Source organism: Polypterus senegalus, chromosome 5 (assembly GCF_016835505.1).
Source record: "Polypterus senegalus isolate Bchr_013 chromosome 5, ASM1683550v1, whole genome shotgun sequence".
Classification (NCBI taxonomy): Eukaryota; Metazoa; Chordata; class Cladistia; order Polypteriformes; family Polypteridae; genus Polypterus; species Polypterus senegalus.
Genome location: NC_053158.1, coordinates 128,343,618 through 128,365,030, shown reverse-complemented (window position 1 = coordinate 128,365,030; position 21,413 = coordinate 128,343,618). Strand labels below are relative to the sequence as shown.

The following is a 21,413-nucleotide window of genomic DNA, read 5'->3' as shown; positions in this document are numbered from 1 at the left end:
TATACAGTATTATATAAGAAGAGGACCAACACATTACAGTGGATGAAGTGAAATAAAAGGCAAAAGGGAACAGTTGATGGTACAAGAAGCTGTGTTAATAGCACATATGGTGGAAGGGTGAAAAAAAGACTATTCCTGAGGGAAACTGTCTCTGCAAGTGCAAAGGGGAATAAAGGGAACTCCTTGAAAGGGGAAGAGGCAAGTCTGCTAGATGCAAAGCATTGCAAGTTGCAGACTTAAGTGCCATCTTCCAGTAGTAAATCAAGTTAAGTGGTGTGTCTGAAACCCACATGTATAAAGATGATTATAGCAAATTGCATATCATACAATTAATAATATAAAACAGCAAGGCAGGGCAGGGCTGCATTACGAAGAAGGAACCACTTGGCAGATATACATGATGACATTCCACAGTTTATGATATCATTGCTCTGAGACAGGCAAAGCAAAGATACTTAAACATGAAGAGCTCCCTTGTAGAAGCATAAGATGACCAGCTGTAGTATGAAAAAACAAGCAAGGGGATTCTGCACTTTGGAGGCTGTGGGGAAATGAAATGCTTGAACACATGACCTATAAGGAATAATCTGCATGAAGGATGATATCTGCTAGGATCATGTAGAGGAGTTGGGTAGGCCCAAGATATGTGACATGTGGGATCTTGTGGATGTTGAGATGGGGTCTATGGTGAATATGGAAAGCCCTTTCTCACCTATAACATGTGCTGATCATATGTGTGATGAATATCTAAATCTCTTTCCATCCATCCATTATCCAACCCACTATGTCCTATAATGTGATTAAGTACAACAAAAAGCAGAAACACAGAGAGAGGGTTATGGTATTATGGTGTATAATGAGAAGAAAAAAATAAAGTGCATACGTAAATCTAAAAGAAACAGTGACCATAAAGGTTGCAACAACACAAAGCTCTTCCAGTGAATAGTCGCTGCTGGCTGCAGAGCTCTGCTACATTGAAGAGGTTGACATTTTGCATTATACATCAGTAATGTCACGCAATACACCTAGTTAACATAATGGTTGAGCTTAGGGATGTGAGGGGATATCTGACTAAAATAATGACATTGCCATTCAAACATCACAGCTTAATCCCATTCATAGATATAGGAGTGTGCCAACTTTGCCATTCCTTTTGACCCATGTACCCACGTTGGGCCAGGCAAAACTGAACTGAAATTTAACAAAGGCATGCCAATTGGGGTGGTCCAATACTTTTTAACCGTTTACAGTGCACTTTACACTTCACAGTAATTCCCATTAATTAGATATAGGAGTGTACAAACTTTCCAGCCCTTTTCACCCAGGTACCCACATTGGGCAAGTGAAAATTCACTGAAGCTTGACCAAGTTTGCACAAAATTTCCGAATTAGCTGGCTGAACCTGAATATGGAGCAGCGAATAAGTAGTTAGATGAATAGGGAACTGCGAATAAGTAGTCAGCAGAATAAGAAGCTGTGAATAAGGAGCCGCGACTGCCACTCGAGTAAACCAAGTACCATAAACGTGTAATCCAACTAGCTACTCAACGTACAGTAGCTTCTGAATCGCACAACCCCGGAGGTGTGCAGTTACACTCTGCTACAATCAGTGGTGGGCACCGACTTCCAAAGTCGATTTTCCTTATTTCCCTTCCGAGGCATAAGGGGTGGCACTTCTAGTTAGAGGGTATAATGTCAGTATTCTTGTGGCAGGTCTGTTCTGCAGACAAAAAGGGAGACGGTGTTACCGACACTGCCTTCTCATGCTCAGGAGTGATATAGACCTTTTTTTATTATGCCCTTGTAGTTGCCCACCGACTCACATGTGTTTGGTACAAGAATAGCACACGTGTATCGAGGAGAGCTTGCAGGATTGACATTACTTGCAGTTATTTGTGATAGTTACGTAAAGGAGGCTTAAATAAAATTAAATGTTTGCCGTAATGTTTGACCAGAAAATATCGTTCAATAAAAGTGGATCCATTTAATTACGCCTTTTCATAGTTTTGATTTTTATTTTATATCATCAGGATAGTAATTAGGTTTCTAAATCCTCATACGGCAAAACGTGAAATTATTTTGAATACTTGTAATTACTGTATATTCATAATACGCAATAAATACCTTCCTTTTCTTAAAAATGCTTTTACACTAATCAACCGCCGTTTGACCAAACATGCCGGAAAGTGCAAAGGATTTGTTAACCGCCCATCAATATCCAGTACACCTGCGCTTTACAGGAGACACGCCCACGCCGGCGGCTCTCCGTTCCTGTCCTATTCATTCCTATCTGTCAATGAAATTCCGCCCCCTGTTACGTTGCACGCTGGTTTGGTGCGTCACGAAAACACGTAGACCTTCTTCCAATTAGCATCGCGGATACCGCTATAGTAGGCGGATATTTGGATGACACCTCACTAAAACGCAGCAAGTCTCGCGTTCCTTCTATCGATTGCAGCCATCCAGGAAGACGGGAGGGGGGTGTGAAATAATATTCAACGTTTTTATAAGTGTAAAAACATGGCGACTAGCAGTGTTAACCCGTTTAATTTGAGCGATTCAGATGAGGAGGCTGAACAGCAACAGAACGTGGTGGACACCGAGCACGGTTCTAGTAGCGATGGGGCGGTTGGTCCTCCGAGCGGCCCCATTTCTCCTCAGACTGATGCGGCGCCGGCTACATTACTGTGCGGCAGCAGTAGGACGAGTCCAAGCGGTGAAGCAGTGACAGTGGCCGCCGCAATCTCACTAGAGGCCCGCGTGCCAATTGACCTGATCGCTGCTCAGTTGCTGCGAGATCAGTATGTTCTGACCGCCCTCGAGTTTCACACCGAGCTGCTAGAAGCTGGTAGGGAGCTGCCAAGGCTACGGGATTACTTCTCCAACCCCGGCAACTTCGAGAGGCAGAGTGGGACCCCTCCCGCTAGCAAAGAGCAGGGGCAGATGCTGGGGCAGGGACAGCCTGGACCACTGAGTAAGTACCCATTTTGCTCCTAACCATTTGAACCCAGACTCATCGCCCTTTTGAATAGGGGTTCTGCTCTGAAGTGTCTCTCATTAGCCACATCTGTGGGTCAGATTTTTGCCTTTCGTTGACTTGGTTTATCACTCAGGGTGGCTAATTAGAATAGCGTGAATAAATAACTGGTCAGACGACTTTCTTTTTCTTGTTCGAAAGAAGTTCCATTGTACTGCATAGTCCAGAGTTACTGCTGTAGTTTACTGGCGGACCTCTAGTTTGTTAATCAAGATTTGTCCGCGAAGAATTATTTTATTTATTTTCAAAAGCTTTGTTTGTTTCTTCACATTTTGTGACATTTTTGATGTTTCTTTGAAAGTCTCTTTCTTAAATTTTCAGCAGTGAAAGTACCATAAATCGTCATATTATTTGGGAATACGATATCGTTTATTCCAATAATCACATATACCGTATGTAACAGTAATTACAAATACACTAAGCATGTGCTCTGGAATGCTAACAGTCAATAACTGTTTATACCAGAGTACTGGTGATTTCTGCAATGTCTTTATGTAATGTTCAGACACAGAGAATAATATATACAGTATATCCCAACATAATGGGCATGAGACATACTTTTTAATATCAGTTTTGCCTTTCTGGTCTTAAGAAATATTTTGGTTCAACTTTTACCGCTGTCACTGTAAAGGTTAGGAGTTAGGTTACTTTTAGTCATTTGAGAAATCAGGATTTTATACCATCGGTTTCAATTTGATATTTTTTTAATGTCCATTTTGCTAGAATGTTAGAACTATTTGGATTATATCATTGCAGATAGGTTTTCTTGTTGAGATTTTTTTTTTCCAAATAGTTCATTTGGCAGTAGTAGCTTTACTTACATTTACAGTAATTAGTTTCTAACTTTGCATTTATTGACATCTGCATGTAAGTACCTGGCTCGTAGTCGTTGTGGTGCTTGAAAGTTAGTGAACCCTTTGGAATTTTCCATATTCCTGCATAAATGACTTAAAAAAACATTATCATATTTTCTCGCAAGTCGTAAAAGTAGATATGGAGAAGCAGCTAAACAAATGAGACACCATTATTATACTTGGCCATTTATTTATTGAGGAAAATCATCCAGTATTGCATTATCTGTGAGTGGCAAACAAACGTATGTGAACCTGTAATTTGAAGGTGAGATTAAATTCAGGTGATGTTAGTCAATGTCATGACTATCAGGTGTGAGTGGATACCTTGTTCACATTAAAATTAAGAGGGTTCTATCAAGAGCTTCATCTTTAAACATGTTTGTGCAGTATTTGTGTATCATGCCATGGTCAAATGCCATTTCAAACAACCTTAAAAAGAGAATTCTTTATGTTGATTGTGCTAGGAAGGGATAAAAACATCTGTAAAGTGTTTGGATGGCACAAATTCACAGTCAGATTGTGTATAAATGGAGGAATTTTAAGGCTATTGTTACTTTCCCCAGAAGTGATCAACAAGCAAAGATTACTCCAAGGGCAAAATGTGTGATTGTCTGCAAAGTCACGAAAGAACCAAGGGTATCTTCTAGGCAACTAAAAGCCCCTCTCACACTGATTAATGTTGATGTTTATAAGAACACTGAACAACCGTGGTGTGCATGGAATGCTTTCCAAGAAATAAACTGTTTACCCGTCTACAGTTTGTTGAAGAGCATGTGGACAAGCCTAAAAGCTATCGGAATAATGTTTTATGAACAGATGAGACCAAAGTTTTATGTTTGGAGAAAGAAAAACACTGTATTCCAGCATGAGAACTTCATCCCATCTTTGAAACATGGTGGTGATAGTATTACACTTTGGGCCTGTTTTGCTGCGTTTGAGCCAGGACAATTTGCCATTGTGGACGGGAAAATGAATTTTGATTTATACCAGCAAATTCTATAAAAAAAAAAATGTCGGGATATCTGTTCCTGGACTGTATCTCGAGAGAAACTAAGTCATGTTGCAAGACAATGACCTAAACACACAAGTGGTTGGAAAAAATATAAAATAAAGGTTTTGGAATGGCCAAGTCAAAGTCCTGACTTGAATCCAATAGAAATGTTGTGTAAGGACCTGACATGTGCAGCTCATTTGAGAAAACCCAGCAACATACCTGAGTTGTGGCAATACTTGTATGGAGGAATCATGGGCTATAATTCCTCCAGGCTGGTGTGCAGGACTGATCGAGACCTATAGGAAATGTTTAGTTGCAGTTATTGCTACAAAGGTTCACATACTTTTGCCACTCATATGTATATGCAACCTGGGTTATTTTCCTCCGTAAATAAAAGACCAAGTATATTTTTGTCTCATTTGTTTAGCTGGGTTGTCCAGATCTACTGAAAATCTGATGATGTTTTAAGTCATATTTATGCAGGAATATGGAGAATTCTAACTTTTTAACCAAAAGAAGCAGGTTTAGAAAATGGAGTGATGAAATAATATGAGGGAACAGATTTCCTTTGTTGCATTTTGTCTTAGATTTCACAATATATTTGACCATATGTAACATCCATCCATCCATCCATTTTCTAACCCGCTGAATCCGAACACAGGGTCACGGGGGTCTGTTGGAGCCAATCCCAGCCAACACAGGGCAAAAGGCAGGAACCAATCCTGGGCAGGGTGCCAACCCACCGCAGGACACACACAAACACACACCAAGCACACACTAGGGCTAATTTAGAATCGCCAATCCACCTAACCTGCATGTCTTTGGACTGTGGGAGGAATCAGGAGCACCCGGAGGAAACCCAGGCAGACACGGGGAGAACATGCAAACTCCACGCAGAGAGGACCCGGGAAGCGAACCCGGGTCTCCTAACTGCGAGGCAGCAGCGCTACCGCTGTGCCACCGTGCCGCCGATATGTAACATAAAGTGAGTAATTATTTCCTGTTACCTTAGCATTCTTAATCCAGTTTTAAGAATGATAGGGCCTATTGAGGCAGCATGGAAGGAACCCATTCTCAATCATGTGTTGGTCCGTTTTAAGCAGCCTGTTGCAGACAGTTAAACAGATTGATTCAGTTTTCATTTTCCAGACAACCTTGCATTCATACTTTGGGGTGTAGGAGGTAAAGACTACTAAAACATATTAAAACATTCAGGCTCCACACATTCTGAACTGATTCTTTTATAACTGAGGTGGAGGTGTTAACCAGAGTGCTGCTTTGTCTCATGCTGGTGAGCTAGGTTATTATAGTTAATGAAAAATAAAATCAAAACTGAAGCTATTATTTTAAAAAAAAATAAATAAATAAATAAAAAATTGTAAACTGAAATGAAAAAAAACAAAAAAAAAAAAAAAAAAAAAATGAAAAACTAAACGAAAGTATTAAAGTAGCCATGAAAGACTAACGGAAATAAAATAATTTACAAAAAATAATTTTAGTTTTCATTTTTGAATGAATATTGTTGCTGTTAGTTTCTAATCCTTATAACTTTCAACTCTAAAACTGAAAGTCACCCACCACGAGCCACCCACATATGTTCATCCAGTGAACGGCGGCTGGTTAAGGAGATCAGGGGCCTCATATATAAACGGTGCATACACACAAAAATGTTGTGTAAGCCTGTTTACACATTCAAATTGCGATGTATAAAATCTAAGCTTGCCGTGAAGCCATGCACATTTCCACAGTAGCTCATACCCTGGCGTACGCAAGTTCTGCACTCAGTTTTGCAGACTGATGGCACTCAGTGTCAAAGCAGTGCTACTGTTCCAGTGTGGTTTCACTTCCTTTTTTAGATCCATATCCCTGACGTGGCTTTATAAATATGCTGAAATTAACCGCATATTGTTTATTAGTTTAATGCATCTGATTTTCATTAACCTGTAACAATATAATGGTCCACGGAATGGCCAAACTATTCCAAATACCTTGGCTGCTTTAGCATTGTTACTCTTACTGTGCCTTTTTCTTCTTTCAGCTGCTCCTGTTAAGGGTTGCCACAGTGGATCATCTTTTTCCATATTACTCTTACTGCACCACTTGGAGCTGCTGATCGGAAAGAGAATTATCGGTATACAGCATCAAGCACAAGCTGCCTCAGTCATGCTACCTATTTGAACTGCTTTCACACGGCAAACGCTTTCCTGCACAGACGATCTCGATTTAGAAACGGTTTCATCAACGCACTCTATCAGTCCATCAAGTGCTCCTTGTAGAACTGTTTGTACTTATTAGTACAATCACCTCACTGTAAACTTGCACTACAGTTATAATATTGCACAACCTGAGGCACTTTTTTAAAGTGCATATTTACATATGATGACGATATAATTTTTAAGATGAAATGCAGCAAAATATGTTTATTATATTATACAGATAAAACTTTTAATTCATTTAAATAATCTATATTGTTAATAATTAAACCTGTGAGGACACGGTGTCGCTGCACTAGCAAGGATCTGGCGCTCCATTCGTGGATTGTTCCTGCCTCGTGCTGTATGCTTGCTGGGACTGGCGTGACACTGGAAGAATAGAATAATTAAACATGTACTACGAAGATATTTCAATGTTCCTTAAAGGTTTTGAAGAATCGGCTTTCTAAGCATACAGATAGCTTAACGTCTATTACAGAGCTTATTGTGTGGTGATTGGATATTTGGAGAAAGAAAAGTAAGGACAGGAATTGGGGTTAGTACATTTTGAAAGAGACAGTATTGCTGCAATAAATTATTTCATTGAAGGTCGTGCACAATCACTGCACCACTGTGTTCCCATGTTTAGTAACATGCTTTAACTCCTATCATCATGAAAATGATATCAAGTATACATCTCAGTATTTTAATTATTCAGAGAGCTGTAATATTACGAATGTAATGGATTCTGTGTTCTGTCGGAGGAAGAGAAAGCAGGGAAGCACGTAGTGATTCACACACGTAGAACACATAGAAGATCAAATACAAAACAAAGCATTTAACATGCTACTTTAGTTACGATGGGATTTGAGAAACTAGTAAATTAAACAATTTTAAGATGAAATGTATGATATTCTATTTTAATGACAAAATAAACTACATGATTAAAGTGGAAATTTCGAGATTATAGTTGACATTTCGTGCTTTTTTTCCCCACTGTGTGCCTTTTTTTTTTTTTCCTCTGCACCCTAATAAGCTTTCATAAGAAATTTAGATTGTGGGCTACGCCTCCCCTTTTCATGGCGACTTTGATATCTGACCACTTCTTATTTTTTTCAGGCACTGTGCGACTTTGTGAACTTGAGCTTTCGAGTTTCTCCGACACTATGTCACTTGATCAACTTCCTTTTGTTGTTTATACCACTGTTTAAACCAACAAATAGTATGTTTTTCTTTGCCTCCATTTGGTATTCACTGAACTTCTTCTATTTTCCCCGTGCTTTTGCTATTGCCTTTTCACAGAACGCTGAGCTTAAGGGCTATTTATATTAATTTGCATATTCAAAGAGGCGTAAGTCTGGTAGGAGACAGGGCTGGACAGCAGCCGCATGCCCGTGCATTACTTTTCACGCTGACCGGGATTTATGTAGCGGAAGAATGTGGAAGTTGGCGCTCGCACAGATTTATGCATCTTGATTTTTTTTGTGTGTAAGCACATTTCCGGTTTTGTGCTTACGCCATGTTATAGTGTGAATTCTATGTAGGTGTTCACACAGCATTTGCAGTGACAGAGCAAGCTGAATATGCGCGTAAAGCCTATGGAATAGAAAGCGATTTATGTGCCGCCTTTCTTTGCACTTGCTGTATATCAAGACGTAATTCAAATGCCTGAAATCAGAATGTGCTGGTCAACAAAAACTTTACCGTATCGGCCGAAAAGTGAGTGAGTGAGTAACATTTCGGTTTATTTCTCTGGTGCCTGCCTTTTGTTGAGAGTAATTCACCTGCCACTTTGCACACAAAGTATAGAGAAAGTATAGTAAACATGACAAAAATTCGACCTTGAGATTTTGAAGAATCTTTGTTTGAGGCCTCCCCGAGTCCGAAAATACAGTTTTTTGGAACTATGTCTCTGTGTGTGTAAACACGATAACTCAAAAACGCAATGAGATAGATGGATTAAATTTGACATGTGGTTGTTACACCAGAATTGGAGATCTGTATTAACTTTTGGGCTAAATCCATTCACTGGAAGTGGTACTTTACAGGAATACATACATCATTGTTTTGCGGTTTACTCCTCAAATATCCATCCCCATATCTGAGTACATGAAAAAGCCTAGGGGACACTACCGATTTTTGAAAATAAAACTCCACTGATCAAGAGACTGACAAGGTCATCATACAAGATCAGCATATTGTTGCTGACCAATCGCGTTTGCTTTAAAAACGTTGTTTAACAAACGAAGCAATACAAACCTACAGGTAGGTAGGCGAAGAGAGTCTGCGAATTGATGAAAAGCTAAACATACTAACATGTTTTTGTATTTATTCTATATTTATTAATGTATCTTTTTAGTTCATATTCACAGCTCAAAATGCCTGGTAGTGTGAAAATAATCCAGTAGCAGAATTATGTTTTAAAATATCTGTCCCCATTTTTTAAATTTTTTTTCTCTCTCTCTCCAGGGAGTTGAAATATATTCTTTTTGTTTTTAACATTAGCCATATCATACATATTGCACACCAGGGATTTTCCTGTCTTGCATCCAAACCTGCTTGGGTAGGCTCCAGATTCCTGTGATCCTGCTCTGGATAAACCAGTTTAGATAATTATATATTTTTCTTAATCTCAGATGCTGTCTCTGTCATTTTGTGCCTCTCCATACTCTTATTACCTGCTCTTGCTCTGCTTATTAAGGGTTTACTGTTCTTATGCATGGGCTATTCAAGTCTCACTGCCCCTAACCATCACACTAAATGCATGTTTTTCTTTATTTTCCTCAATACAGCTATGTGGGGTCTGTACACTGATTCAAGCCTAAGAGCCCTGTTCCTCCTTTGCCCCCATGATTTTCATGATCACACCCGTCAAAACATAGTAGAATCTCCTTATTTTTTTATATCTTTTCAGGCCTACAGGTGCAAAATTTTATGTATAAATTGTTTGTGCCTGAGATGGAATCAGAGATCAATATGTTTGGTAGAAAATAAAGCCCAGTATTTGAGATTTTTGAATGCAATATTAAAGGCATTCATTATAAGCACATTGTCATTGGAGCAAGATATGTTGTGTGAATTTATTTGAATTTACACTTAGAGTGAAAAACTCTCTTACCTTAAAATTCAACTAAATTTCATTGCAAATTGGCCCATTCTGGGCAATGAAAGGAAAAGAAAAAAGTGCCAACAGGCAGCACAGAATTGTTTAGCACAAATGACAGAAATATTTAAAAAAATGATAAAATTGTGTAAATTGTTCCTATTCAGTGACTGGTTTTGGTTATGCTGGTTTTTATTAGACAAAAACAAAACCAAATAGTAAACTGTGTTGTGTACTGTAGTAAGCTTCCACTAACATTAAACTCTTATTATATCCAAACCCGTTAAGCTTTGTTTCATTGTGACAGAAAAACTAAGCTTCATAGTAGCTCTTTAACCGTACCAGAATTACTAAAACTGAAACTAATATATCTATACTAATAAAAGGCAAAGCCCTCACTGACTCACACATCACTAATTCTCCAACATCCCGTGTAGGTAGAAGGCTGAAATTTGGCAGGCTCATTCCTTACAGGTTACTTACAAAAGTCAAGCAGGTTTCATTTCGAAATTCTACATGTAATGGTCAACTGAATCCTACTTACGTACTGTGTCAGATAGGGGGCGCTATCGCTCCCTTGAACCCTTGTCCAATACACCAGACACCAGATAAAAGTCCAAAAGATGACTTTATTCCTAAGCCACAGTGCACAAAGCATCTTCTCCTCCACAATACTCCTTAAACAACCAATACAATACTCAATAAACAATCCTCCACTCCCAGACGTGTTGCCACCATTCCACCCAGCTCAGCTCGCCATCTGGGTGTTCCCAGAGTCCTTTTTATAGTCCTTGACCCGGAAGTGTTTCAGTCCCCAGGCCATGTGATCACTTCCGAGTCACATAAAAAGTCCTTTTCTTCAACCTGGAAGCAAGTCATTCCTTTTGTCCATGTGATTCGGATGTACTTCCGGGGTGTAGGGTAAATAACCGTTGTTCCTCCCTGCCGCGTCACCTAGTGGCCCCCATGGCATCCAGCAGGCTGTGTATAAAAATTGCAATGTCCATGATGCCCTGCTATTCTTCGGGGAACCTCCATACTGCAGGGAGGGCTCCACCTGGCGGCTTGGGGATATTGGCCGGGATAAACGGCCGGCCATACACCACAGTACATACCTGTATATACGTCCATAGCCTGCATCTCGGTCGCCATGTGAGGTAGCGTTGCATCCCCAATCCCCACGCCTCCCACGTAATTGGCTGCCTGCCCATATAAGGCCGTCCGTTGCTCCGGGCTCTTCATTCCCTTCCTTTCTTTGCCACGGTAATCATGTTTCTTTGCTGAAAAATGCAGCCTTTTTATTTAATCCACGGCTTCTCCGCTGTTTTATTGTTCGTTTATTACGATTATAGCTATTGTATAGGTATTTTAGACTAATTTTAGTGTTCAGGTACCCATTTCCTTTACCGTTCCAACCGTACCCCCATTAACATGGCTATCAAGGTGATCACCATCGATCAATGAACTGTCACTTACCGAGTGGTTTCCATGCCTAGAGTTGCTGCCTGCCTTTTCCATTCTTTGTGTTACATATTGCACGGCCATATCAGGCTCACTCTTGATATCCAGAGGAACATTGTGTCTTATGTATTGAATGACTGGGACACGTTCAAGGTGTGTACTGATGACGGTACAGGACATAATTATACTACACAGAAGCACTATAAGAGTGAAATGCTTAAGCCCTTCACCTATACTTCTGCATGTGAGTTGATGGCTGCCGCTGAATTGTTCGGTTGTCGCTTTCAAGTGTACCGAAATGGCCAAATATTTTACACCTTTCGACAACCGTCAATGCCTCTTAAACATCTTAAATTCACAGGTGACGATTTGAATAGTGGACACTTTGATGTTTATGAATGTTTCAACTCTCAAAAGCTGGATTCGAAGTTATCGATGAAACCAGTTGTATGCATACATTGCTTGACAGATGCCGAATGTCACTTCAACACAACAAGTCCTGCAAATACTAACGTAATTGAAACAAACCATGAAACTCAAACCGATTATGACAGCAGCAATCCAAGCTGTGAGAAAACAGTAAAAAAGGAGGCGTGTCCAACGTTGTGGTACATTTTCTGATGCAGTTAGACGGAAACAACTTTGTGACGCTGTCGCTAAATACTCGCAGGCAAATCCACAAGTTAGAGACGCTGCAGCTAAATATTCGCAGGAAAATCCACAAGTTAATACCGGGAATGCCTGTTAAACATCTTAGATTCACGAGTACCGATTTGGGTACACTTCGATGAATAAAGCCTGTTATCTTTACAATGGTTGACAAACCCGGAATGTAACTTGAATACAACACGTCCTCCAGATACGAACCTGATTGAAAGAATAATGATAATCAAATCCTTGATGACAGCAACACCCATAACAGTGACAAAACAATTACATTGTCAAACATGTTACGTTATTTTTAAAATGTTTTCTTTTTCATAACTTCTTTAACACAGTACTTCTCCGCTATGAAGCGTGGGTATTTTGCTAATATAAAAATAAAATAGAAATGTCTTTTATAAAATAAAAAGCTAAATTAAAACTAAAAGTACACGATGAAGGAAAACTAAAACTAAACTGAATTTCCAAGTAAGGTCAGAAAAAGTATAGAAATAAAAACTAATATAAAAAGGCAAAACTATAATAACCTTGATGGCGTGTAATAAGACAATAAATGAACTCATAAGTAAGAGAAAACAACATATTTTGAAACTGCAGTGTCGGTCATTTAACTAACTCTCCAGAAGCTACAATAAGATTTTAGAGATTTGGAAACCTTCTCTTTAGACGGTTCTTAACTCGGTGATGAGAACTGGAGGTTTCATAAGTAATAACACTTTTACTGTTACTTATATGTTTGTGACTGTATCACTAATAAGAGTTTCAAGCTTTGTGCCAAGAACTTGTGGATGGTTAATGCAGCTTGATCCAGAGCTGGGGTCATGATAATCTTGAACGAAGTAGTGATTAACCCTAACAGTTCAACCCAGTGTGGTCTTTCTGCTCTGTGCTAACCTTTTATATAAAAAAAAATTGGTGATGCCTAAACTTGGTTAGCTTTTTTTATGACAAAGAAACTTTTCTCTAGTGTCTGCATGTTGTTTTTCCTTGCATCCCCAAAAACACCTGTGTTAAATCAATTTCTGACTCTAAATGTAACCATTGTGTGGAAATAGGACCTGCGATGGGGTACTACCCCGTCTGAAACTAGCTTCTGCCTTTTGCCTGATGCTATTGGTGTATGCTGCCTCTGGACCCTCCCATTTTCATGATGTAGACTAAATGTGTTTTAAGAATGGGAAGATATGATATGGATTCGAGCATGTTATTTTAGGCTGTTCGATATAATATTTCCGGCGCCGCATCCGAGTGGCAGCCTTTCCAGCAGCTCCGTATATGACTTTATCTTTTTACCTTTTTATCTCTATTTTTCTCTATTTCACTGATCACTTCTACCACTTTCTTTTATGTGGAATTGCTCCCTGGACACTTTTTACACATTTTACTATTTTACTATTTGACATGGATTTTACACCCGAGAATCGCCTATTCAAGAAGTCAGCTTAAAGCACTGAGAAGAAATGCTTATGCTGGTGTGGTTCCTTATTTACCTGACGAGGTAAGAAGACGATAGAAGACGGGCAGCTGAGCTGGCGCAAAGATAAAAAATAAGATTAAATCGAGAAAATGGCGTTATAAGCTGTCGGTGCCTTCTGTGATCCTGGGAAATGTAAACTAACTACAAAATAAGATCGACGAACTGGCTGTGCTGGTGAAAATGTCAGAACCTACAGAGAATGCAGCTTGCTGTGTTTTAGTGAAACATGGCTAATGTCTATCATCCCAGATGCTAAAGTGGAGCTACCCGGGTTTAGCACAGTTAGAGCGGACAGAGGAGCAAGTACCTGTGGAAAGAAAAAGGAGGAGGACTCGCTCTCTATGTCAATACAAAGTGGTGCAACTCAGGACATGTAAACGTTAAAATCTCCACTTGCTGCAGGGACATCGAACTGTTGGCCGTAAGTCTGCGCCCTATTACTTGCCCAGAGAGTTTGGACACGTGATTGCTGTTATTGTTTACATCCCCTCAAGCGCGAGATGGCGAGTGACATCATCCATTCCGCAGTTGCTAAGTTACAAACGCAGCACCCTGAGGCACTTGTGCTAATCGCTGGAGACTTTAACCATGTAACGCTGGATAAAACATTACCTGCCTTCTCCCAGTATGTGGATTGTAACACTCGGGGAAACAGGACTATTGACCTACTATATGCAAGCGTTAAAGACGCATACAGCGCCACCCCACTGCCTGCGCTTGGGAAAGCAGATCATAACCTGGTTCTGCTTCAGCCTCAATACAAACCAAGAGTGAGGGCGCTACCTACAACCACACGCTCATTCAGGAAGTGGTCCCTGAGGCAGAGCAGGCTCTGAGAGACTGCTTTGGAACTACAGACTGGGATATATTGCTGGTCACATAGTGAGAACATTGAAGAGGCTGTTGAATGCACAACTGATTACATCAACTTCTGTATGGACATTGTAGTTCCAGTAAGAACAGTATGCTGCTATGCTAACAACAAGCCATGGATTACAAGTGACATCAAGGGCCTTTTGAACCAGAAGAAAAGGGCTTTTAAAGGTGGTGATAAGCATGAGCTGAAGTGCGTGCAGAAGGAACTCCGAGTCCAGCTCAGGGCGAAAGAGCAGTACAGGAGAAAGCTGGAGCAGAAGTTGCAGAACAACAGTATGAAGGAAGTGTGGGATGGGATGAAGATTATCACTGGCTGCAGCTCAAGCGGGTGCCGCATCGAGACAGACGTGGAGAGAGCAAACCAAATGAACAACTTCTTTAATAGGTTTGATCACAGTAACCCACTCTCACCTCGAGTACTGCATCCTCCAACCATCCTTCTGCTGATACCAGCATAGGTGAGACATCCCCACCCACAATTACAGCAGCCCAGGTGAGCAGAGAGCTGAAAAGACTTTGTGCCAGCAAAGCAGCGGGTCCAGATGGTGTATCGCCACGATTGCTGAAGGCCTGTGCGTTGGAACTGGGGAGTCCTCTACAGCATCTTCAACCTGAGCCTGGAACAGGGAGAGTCCCAGGCTTTGGAAAACATCTTGTATCACTCCTGTCCCAAAGGTATCACGTCCTAGTGAGCTGAATGACTTCCGCCTGTTGCTCTGACGTCACATCTGATGAAGACCATGTAGCGGCTGCTGCTTCACCACCTGAGGCCACAGGTCCGTCACGCCCTCGACCCTCTGCAGTTCGCATACCAGGAGAAGGTGGGAGCGGAGGATGCCATCATCTATATGCTTCATCGATCCCTCTCCCACCTGGACAGAGGCAGTGGTGCTGTAAGAATTATGTTTTGGACTTCTCTAGCGCCTTCAACACCATCCAACCTCTGCTCCTTAGGGATAAGCTGACTGAGATGGGAGTAGATTCACACCTGTGGCATGGATTGTGGACTATCTTACAGACAGACCTCAATATGTGCGTCTTGGGAACTGCAGGTCTGACATTGTGTGCAGCAATACAGGGCGCCGAGGGGACTGTACTTTCTCCGGTCCTGTTCAATCTATATACATCAGACTTCCAATATGACTCGAGTCCTGCCACTGCAAAAGTTCGCTGATGACACTGCTATTGTGGGCTGCATCAGGAGTGGGCAGGAGGAGGAGTACAGAAAGTTAATCAAAGACTTTGTTAAATGGTGCGACTCAAACCACTTACACCTTAACACCAGCAAGACCAAGGAGCTGGTGGTGGATTTTAGGAGGCCCAGGCCCCTCATGGACCCTGTGATCATCAGAGGTGACTGTGTGCAGAGGGTGCAGACCTATAAATATCTGGGAGTGCAGCTGGATGACAAATTGGACTGGACTGCCAATACTGATGCTCTATGTAAGAAAGGTCAGAGCAGACTATACTTTCTGAGAAGGTTGGCATCCTTCAACATCTGCAGTAAGATGCTGCAGATGTTCTACCAGACGGTTGTGGCGAGTGCCCTCTTCTACGCGGTGGTGTGCTGGGGTGGCAGCATAAAGATGAAAGACGCCTCACGCCTGGACAAACTTGTTAAGAAGGCAGGCTCTATTGTAGGATTAAAGTTGGACAGTTTAACATCTGTGGCAGAGCGACGGGCACTAAGCAAACTCCTGTCAATCATGAAGAATCCACTGCATCCACTTAACAGTGTCATCTCCAGACAGAGGAGTAGCTTCAGTGACAGACTTTTGTCACTGTCCTGTTCCACTGACAGACTAAACACTATGCGACTCTTCAATTCCACCCGGGGGAGTAAATGCGAACATTCATTTTTATTTTAATTCTTTTCATTTTTATTACTATTTAATTTAATATTGTTTCTTTGTATCAGTATACTGCTGCTGGATTATGTGAATTTCCCCTTGGGATTAATAAAGTATCTATCTATAACGATATATATCGGATGACATATATGAAAACGTCTATCGCTGCACATTACGCTATCGTTTGTTTCGTGGTGTCGCAAAATAAACTGTTTACGGCAATATTTTTTTCATTGTTTTAAATGCCAACTCGTGGATGCAGACACACTAGCATGGCTGATGAAGACGAGGCAACACCAGGTAGCTCCACACAGAAGGACCTTGCTCCTAAACGAGGGGCTACCTCTGTAGTATGGAGATGGTTTGGATTTGAAGAGTCTGACACGGACCAGAAAACGGTACTGTGCAAATTATGCTGCAAACCGATCGCTACCACAGACTCCAACACGACAAACCTCTTCTACCACCTCCGCAAAAAGCACGTGAGCGAGCATGCAGAGAGTTTACAACTGAGAGGCAGGCCACGTAGGATATTACAGTTGTAAAGGTACTATTTAAACGAGCATGTTAAAAGCTTGGAAGATTAATTGCTACCAAAACAATTTGCTTAAGGCATAATTTTCCCTGCAGCGTTTGCTGTCAGCGTTAATCTTGTTAAAATTACGCTTACGCCACAACTGCATCGACGGCAAATCTCCGTTAACGAGTTATCGCGGATCGCCCGTGCTTGGGGCTGGACGGCATCATCACGCTAGCGCCGTCCAGTCCCACGCACGGGCGCATCAGCTGTAACTCATTAACGGAGATTTGCCACACTACGATGTGCAAATTAACATTTTACTAGAATTTAGCCTAAAAAATATTATTTAATATTGTATATTTAATATATTTTTGTTGTAAGCCTTATTGCTGCTACAGTTTGAAGTACAATGTTTACATTTGGTTTTGACAGTTAATGTTAGACTTGCATTTATTTTGTTTAAAGGGTTTATTGGCCTTATATAGTTTAGTTGTTAGTGCTTTGATCCTTTTATATTTAATATATGTTGTGAGAGTTATTGCTGCTACAGTTCACATTTTGTTTATGTCAGGCATTTTATATAGCAGTATTTTATATTGGGCCTTTAGTAATTTGTTTTTGAAAAGTGTTTTATATTTGATACATTAACATTTTATGTTTACATTCTAAGTCAAACATTTGCTCAAATGTTCTAAATAAAAGAACAGAAATAATTACAAGTTGAGTACTTCTCATTTTTGATTTTTTTAATTTAAATGAAAAAAAAGGAGTGGTGATTATATAAACTATTCACTGAATACAAAGAAAATGTACTATATCGGGATATAAGATTTTGGTCATATCGGAAGGCCCTATGTTATTTTGTGTTATACTTCTGAAGTAGTTAAGAGTTTTCAAACACCATGATTATCATCATTAATGGTTTTGGCTCAGAAACAGGGAGCAGAGGGTGATGGGGAAGGGATTTTATTTGAATTGACTGTGGTGTTCCACAGGGGTCAGTGCTAGGGCTACTGCTACCTTTAATATATATAAATGATTTAGCTATGAATATAAGTAACAAGCTGAATAAGTTTGCAGATGATACCAAGATACTGTACGTGGATTGGCAGATAATTTGGAATCTGTTAAATCATTACAAAAGGACTTGGACAGCATACAGGCTTGGGCAGATAAAATTGTTTCAGTAAATGTAAAGTATTACACATAGGAAGTAAAAATGTTAGGTTAGAATACACAATGGGAGGTCTGAAAATTGAGAGTACAGTAATCCCTCCTCGATCAGCAGGTGCTCCAGACCCCCAAGTATAGGTAAAATCCACGAAGTACAAACCATATGTTTCTATGGTTATTTTTATATATTTTAAGCCCTTATAAACTCTCCCACACTGTTTATAAATATTCCCCGCAGAGTTATACAGCATAATCCCTTTGTATTCTCTTAGATATTAGGTAAGATTCATTGAAATTATGTATATAAACACACTGTTTATATACAGTAAAACCTAAATATTATTTTAAAGATATTGAGTGTCTCCGATATCCTATATGTTACAGCCATTACGATAGACATGCCACCAGCAATAAATACGCATAATGCAACAAAAATAGTATACAGTAAATGTGTGTGTACAGTGACACTAAACGTACGTACATGTACTAAGTACTGTAAGTAGAAAATTAATTATGGTTACTCACCAACAATGACACGATGACTTGTCCGATAACAATGAGTTTTATTTTACTGCACAACAAAGGAGAGCGTTACAGCCCTTAAAGGAGCCACTTCAGGCGATTGTGTAGCACTGCCGTTGTTCTTCTTCTGGCAGTCTTCAATCCAAATCCCTAAAGCAGATTCCATCCAGACTACTGCCTTATTACATCCACTTACAACTTGTTTTGCACCCTGGTTAAAAGGACACTGCGGCGTAGATCTTATATTCCTTTCCTACTTTTTAAATAAAAGAATCGTAGCCTTCAACAAATCCAAAACGCTTTACCTTTTCGCAATCGTAACATCTTCCGCTTATGCTGGGCACGGCCCCTGAAGCAGTAGCAGATCGTTTTGGAGCCATAATGAAGGGCTTGACTATGCACAAAGATAAACACAAAAGAGCACAACTCTTTACACAGGGAAACACGTCGATGCTGAATGAGCGAGACGAGACTTCCTGGTTAACACTGCATTCAGCAAGCAGGAACTTAACTGCGTGCTCTGATTGGTTAGCTTCTCAGTCATCCGCCAATAGAGTCCCTTGTATGAAATCAACTGGGCAAACCAACTGAGGAAGCATGTACAGGAAGTAAAAAGACACATTGTCCGCAGAACCCGCGAAACAGCGAAAAATCCATGTTATATATTTAGTTATGCTTTCATATAAAATCCGCGATAGAGCGAAACCGCGAAAGTCAAAGCGCGATATAGCGAGGGATTACTGTACATCTTATAAAAAGGATTTGGGAGTCATAGTGGACTCTATGCTATCAACTTCCAGACAGGATTCAGAAGCCTTTAAGAAGGCAAAAAGAATATTCGGTTATATTGCATGATGTGTGGAGTACAAGTCCAAGAAGGTTATGATCAAGCTTTATAATGCACTGGCGAGGCCTTATATGGATTACTGTGTGTAGTTTTGGTCTCCAGGCTACAAAAAGGACATTGCAATGCTAGAAAAGGTTCAGAGAAGAGCGACTAGGCTTATTCCAGGGTTAAAGGGGATGAATCATGAAAAAAGATTGAAAGGGCTGTTATTTTAAAATGAGTTTATCAAGAACACAGGGACAGAGTTGGAAACTTGTTAAGTATTAGGAGGTTTTTCTTTACACAGAGAGCTATTCACTTGGAATAAGCTAGCAAATAGCGTTGTAGTCAGTCAGACTTAAGGAATTTTTAAAACTAGACTTGGATGTTTTTTTTAAAAGAATTAGGTAGATAGGACTGGCGAGCTTTGTTGAGCTGAATAGCTTTGAAAAGCCTGTCCTCGTCTAAATTGTTCTAATGTTCCATGTTTACTGGGTTCTATCCAATTCACAATCGGGGATCCAGGGCATCCTTTGGGATGAGACCTATTTTTTTTTTTTTAATATTATCTCACCAGCTCTTCTTTGGCTTCATTTTTGATTTCGCCCCCTCTATATTAAGTTTAACACATTACTTCACTGGATCATCCTCTGCCTGACAACCGCTTTTGGCACTCTGCCAAATATCTTCTCAAGATCTGCAAATGAATCATGCAGATACTTTGCTTACTAGATATTTTACTACATTTGCCTAACAGCAAAAGTCACATTTGTTGTTCCCTTCCAGGCATTAAACTAAACTGCATTTCAGTTTAAGCCGTGATTCTGGCCTCTAGTACTCTCTCAACCACCTTTGTTACATACTCCAAAAGCTTGATTGTTCAGTTTGGTCCACTTTCCATTGAATTAACCATTACTTTTTATACTGTAGTAAGCACAGTTCTATTCCAGTCTTCCGGAATCCTCCCTTAATAAACAATCATTGTACAGGTTTGTCAGCCCTTCAACTCCATGACCTTTTGTTGCCTTTTCTGACATCACTTTAGTTTGGCCAACTACTTTACTTTTATCCTTTGCTACCTCCTCTTTTAAAAACTTGGTCCTTTAGTTTTCTTGCTATCAACACACAGCTATCAGCTACAACATTAAATTCACCTGCCTAATATTGTGTATATCTTGCTTGTGCCACCAAAACAACTAAATTGGATTGATATCTAAAGAATTTGTAGGTCCAGTCAACACCTTTAGCTCTTTGACATGTTCCTCAAGTCATTCCTGAACAAATTTTGCAGTTTTTCAGGGCACATCGTCCTGCTGAAAGATGCCATTAGTATCTGGGAATATCATTGCCATCATGATGGTGTATACATGGTCTGCAACAGTCTTTAGGTAGGTGGAATGTGTTCTCCTTATTAATCATTGGATCTAAGATTTTTCAGCGGAACATTGCCCATAGCATCACATTGTCTATGCCAACTTGCCTTCTTCCCCTAGTGCATCCTACTTCCATCTCTTCCCACGGTAAATGACACACCCGCACCTGGCTGTCCACGTGGTCTAAAATTTAAATGTGATACTTCAGACCAAGCCACCTTCTTCCATTGTCCCGTAGACGCCATTGTCAGTGGTGGACAAGAATGGGCACTCTGACCAGTCTGTGGCTACATAGCCCTATACGCAGTAAGCTTCAATGCACTGTGTTTTGACACCTTTCTCTCATGGCCAACATTTAGTTTTTCAGAAATTTGTGCTCTTCTATAGATCAGACTTGTTAACCTTTGTTCCTCTGTGTATCATTCAAATTTGGACACCCATGACCCTTTCGCTGGTCCAGTGATTGTCCTTCCTTGGATCATTTGTGGTAGG

At 40.3% G+C, this 21,413-nt stretch overlaps 1 protein-coding gene across 5 annotated transcripts in view; it reads left to right on the top strand.

Moving 5' to 3' along the window:
- The first annotated feature begins 2,429 nt into the window (after positions 1-2,429).
- relch (RAB11 binding and LisH domain, coiled-coil and HEAT repeat containing) overlaps positions 2,430-21,413 on the top strand; it is a 316,927-nt gene continuing 297,943 nt past the window's right edge. For all 5 annotated transcript variants that reach the window (XM_039753342.1, XM_039753340.1, XM_039753339.1 and 2 more), the window contains exon 1: positions 2,430-2,974. In XM_039753342.1, the coding sequence (XP_039609276.1) occupies positions 2,521-2,974 (454 nt within the window). In that variant the 5' untranslated portion in view covers positions 2,430-2,520. The remainder of the gene's footprint in view (positions 2,975-21,413) is intronic.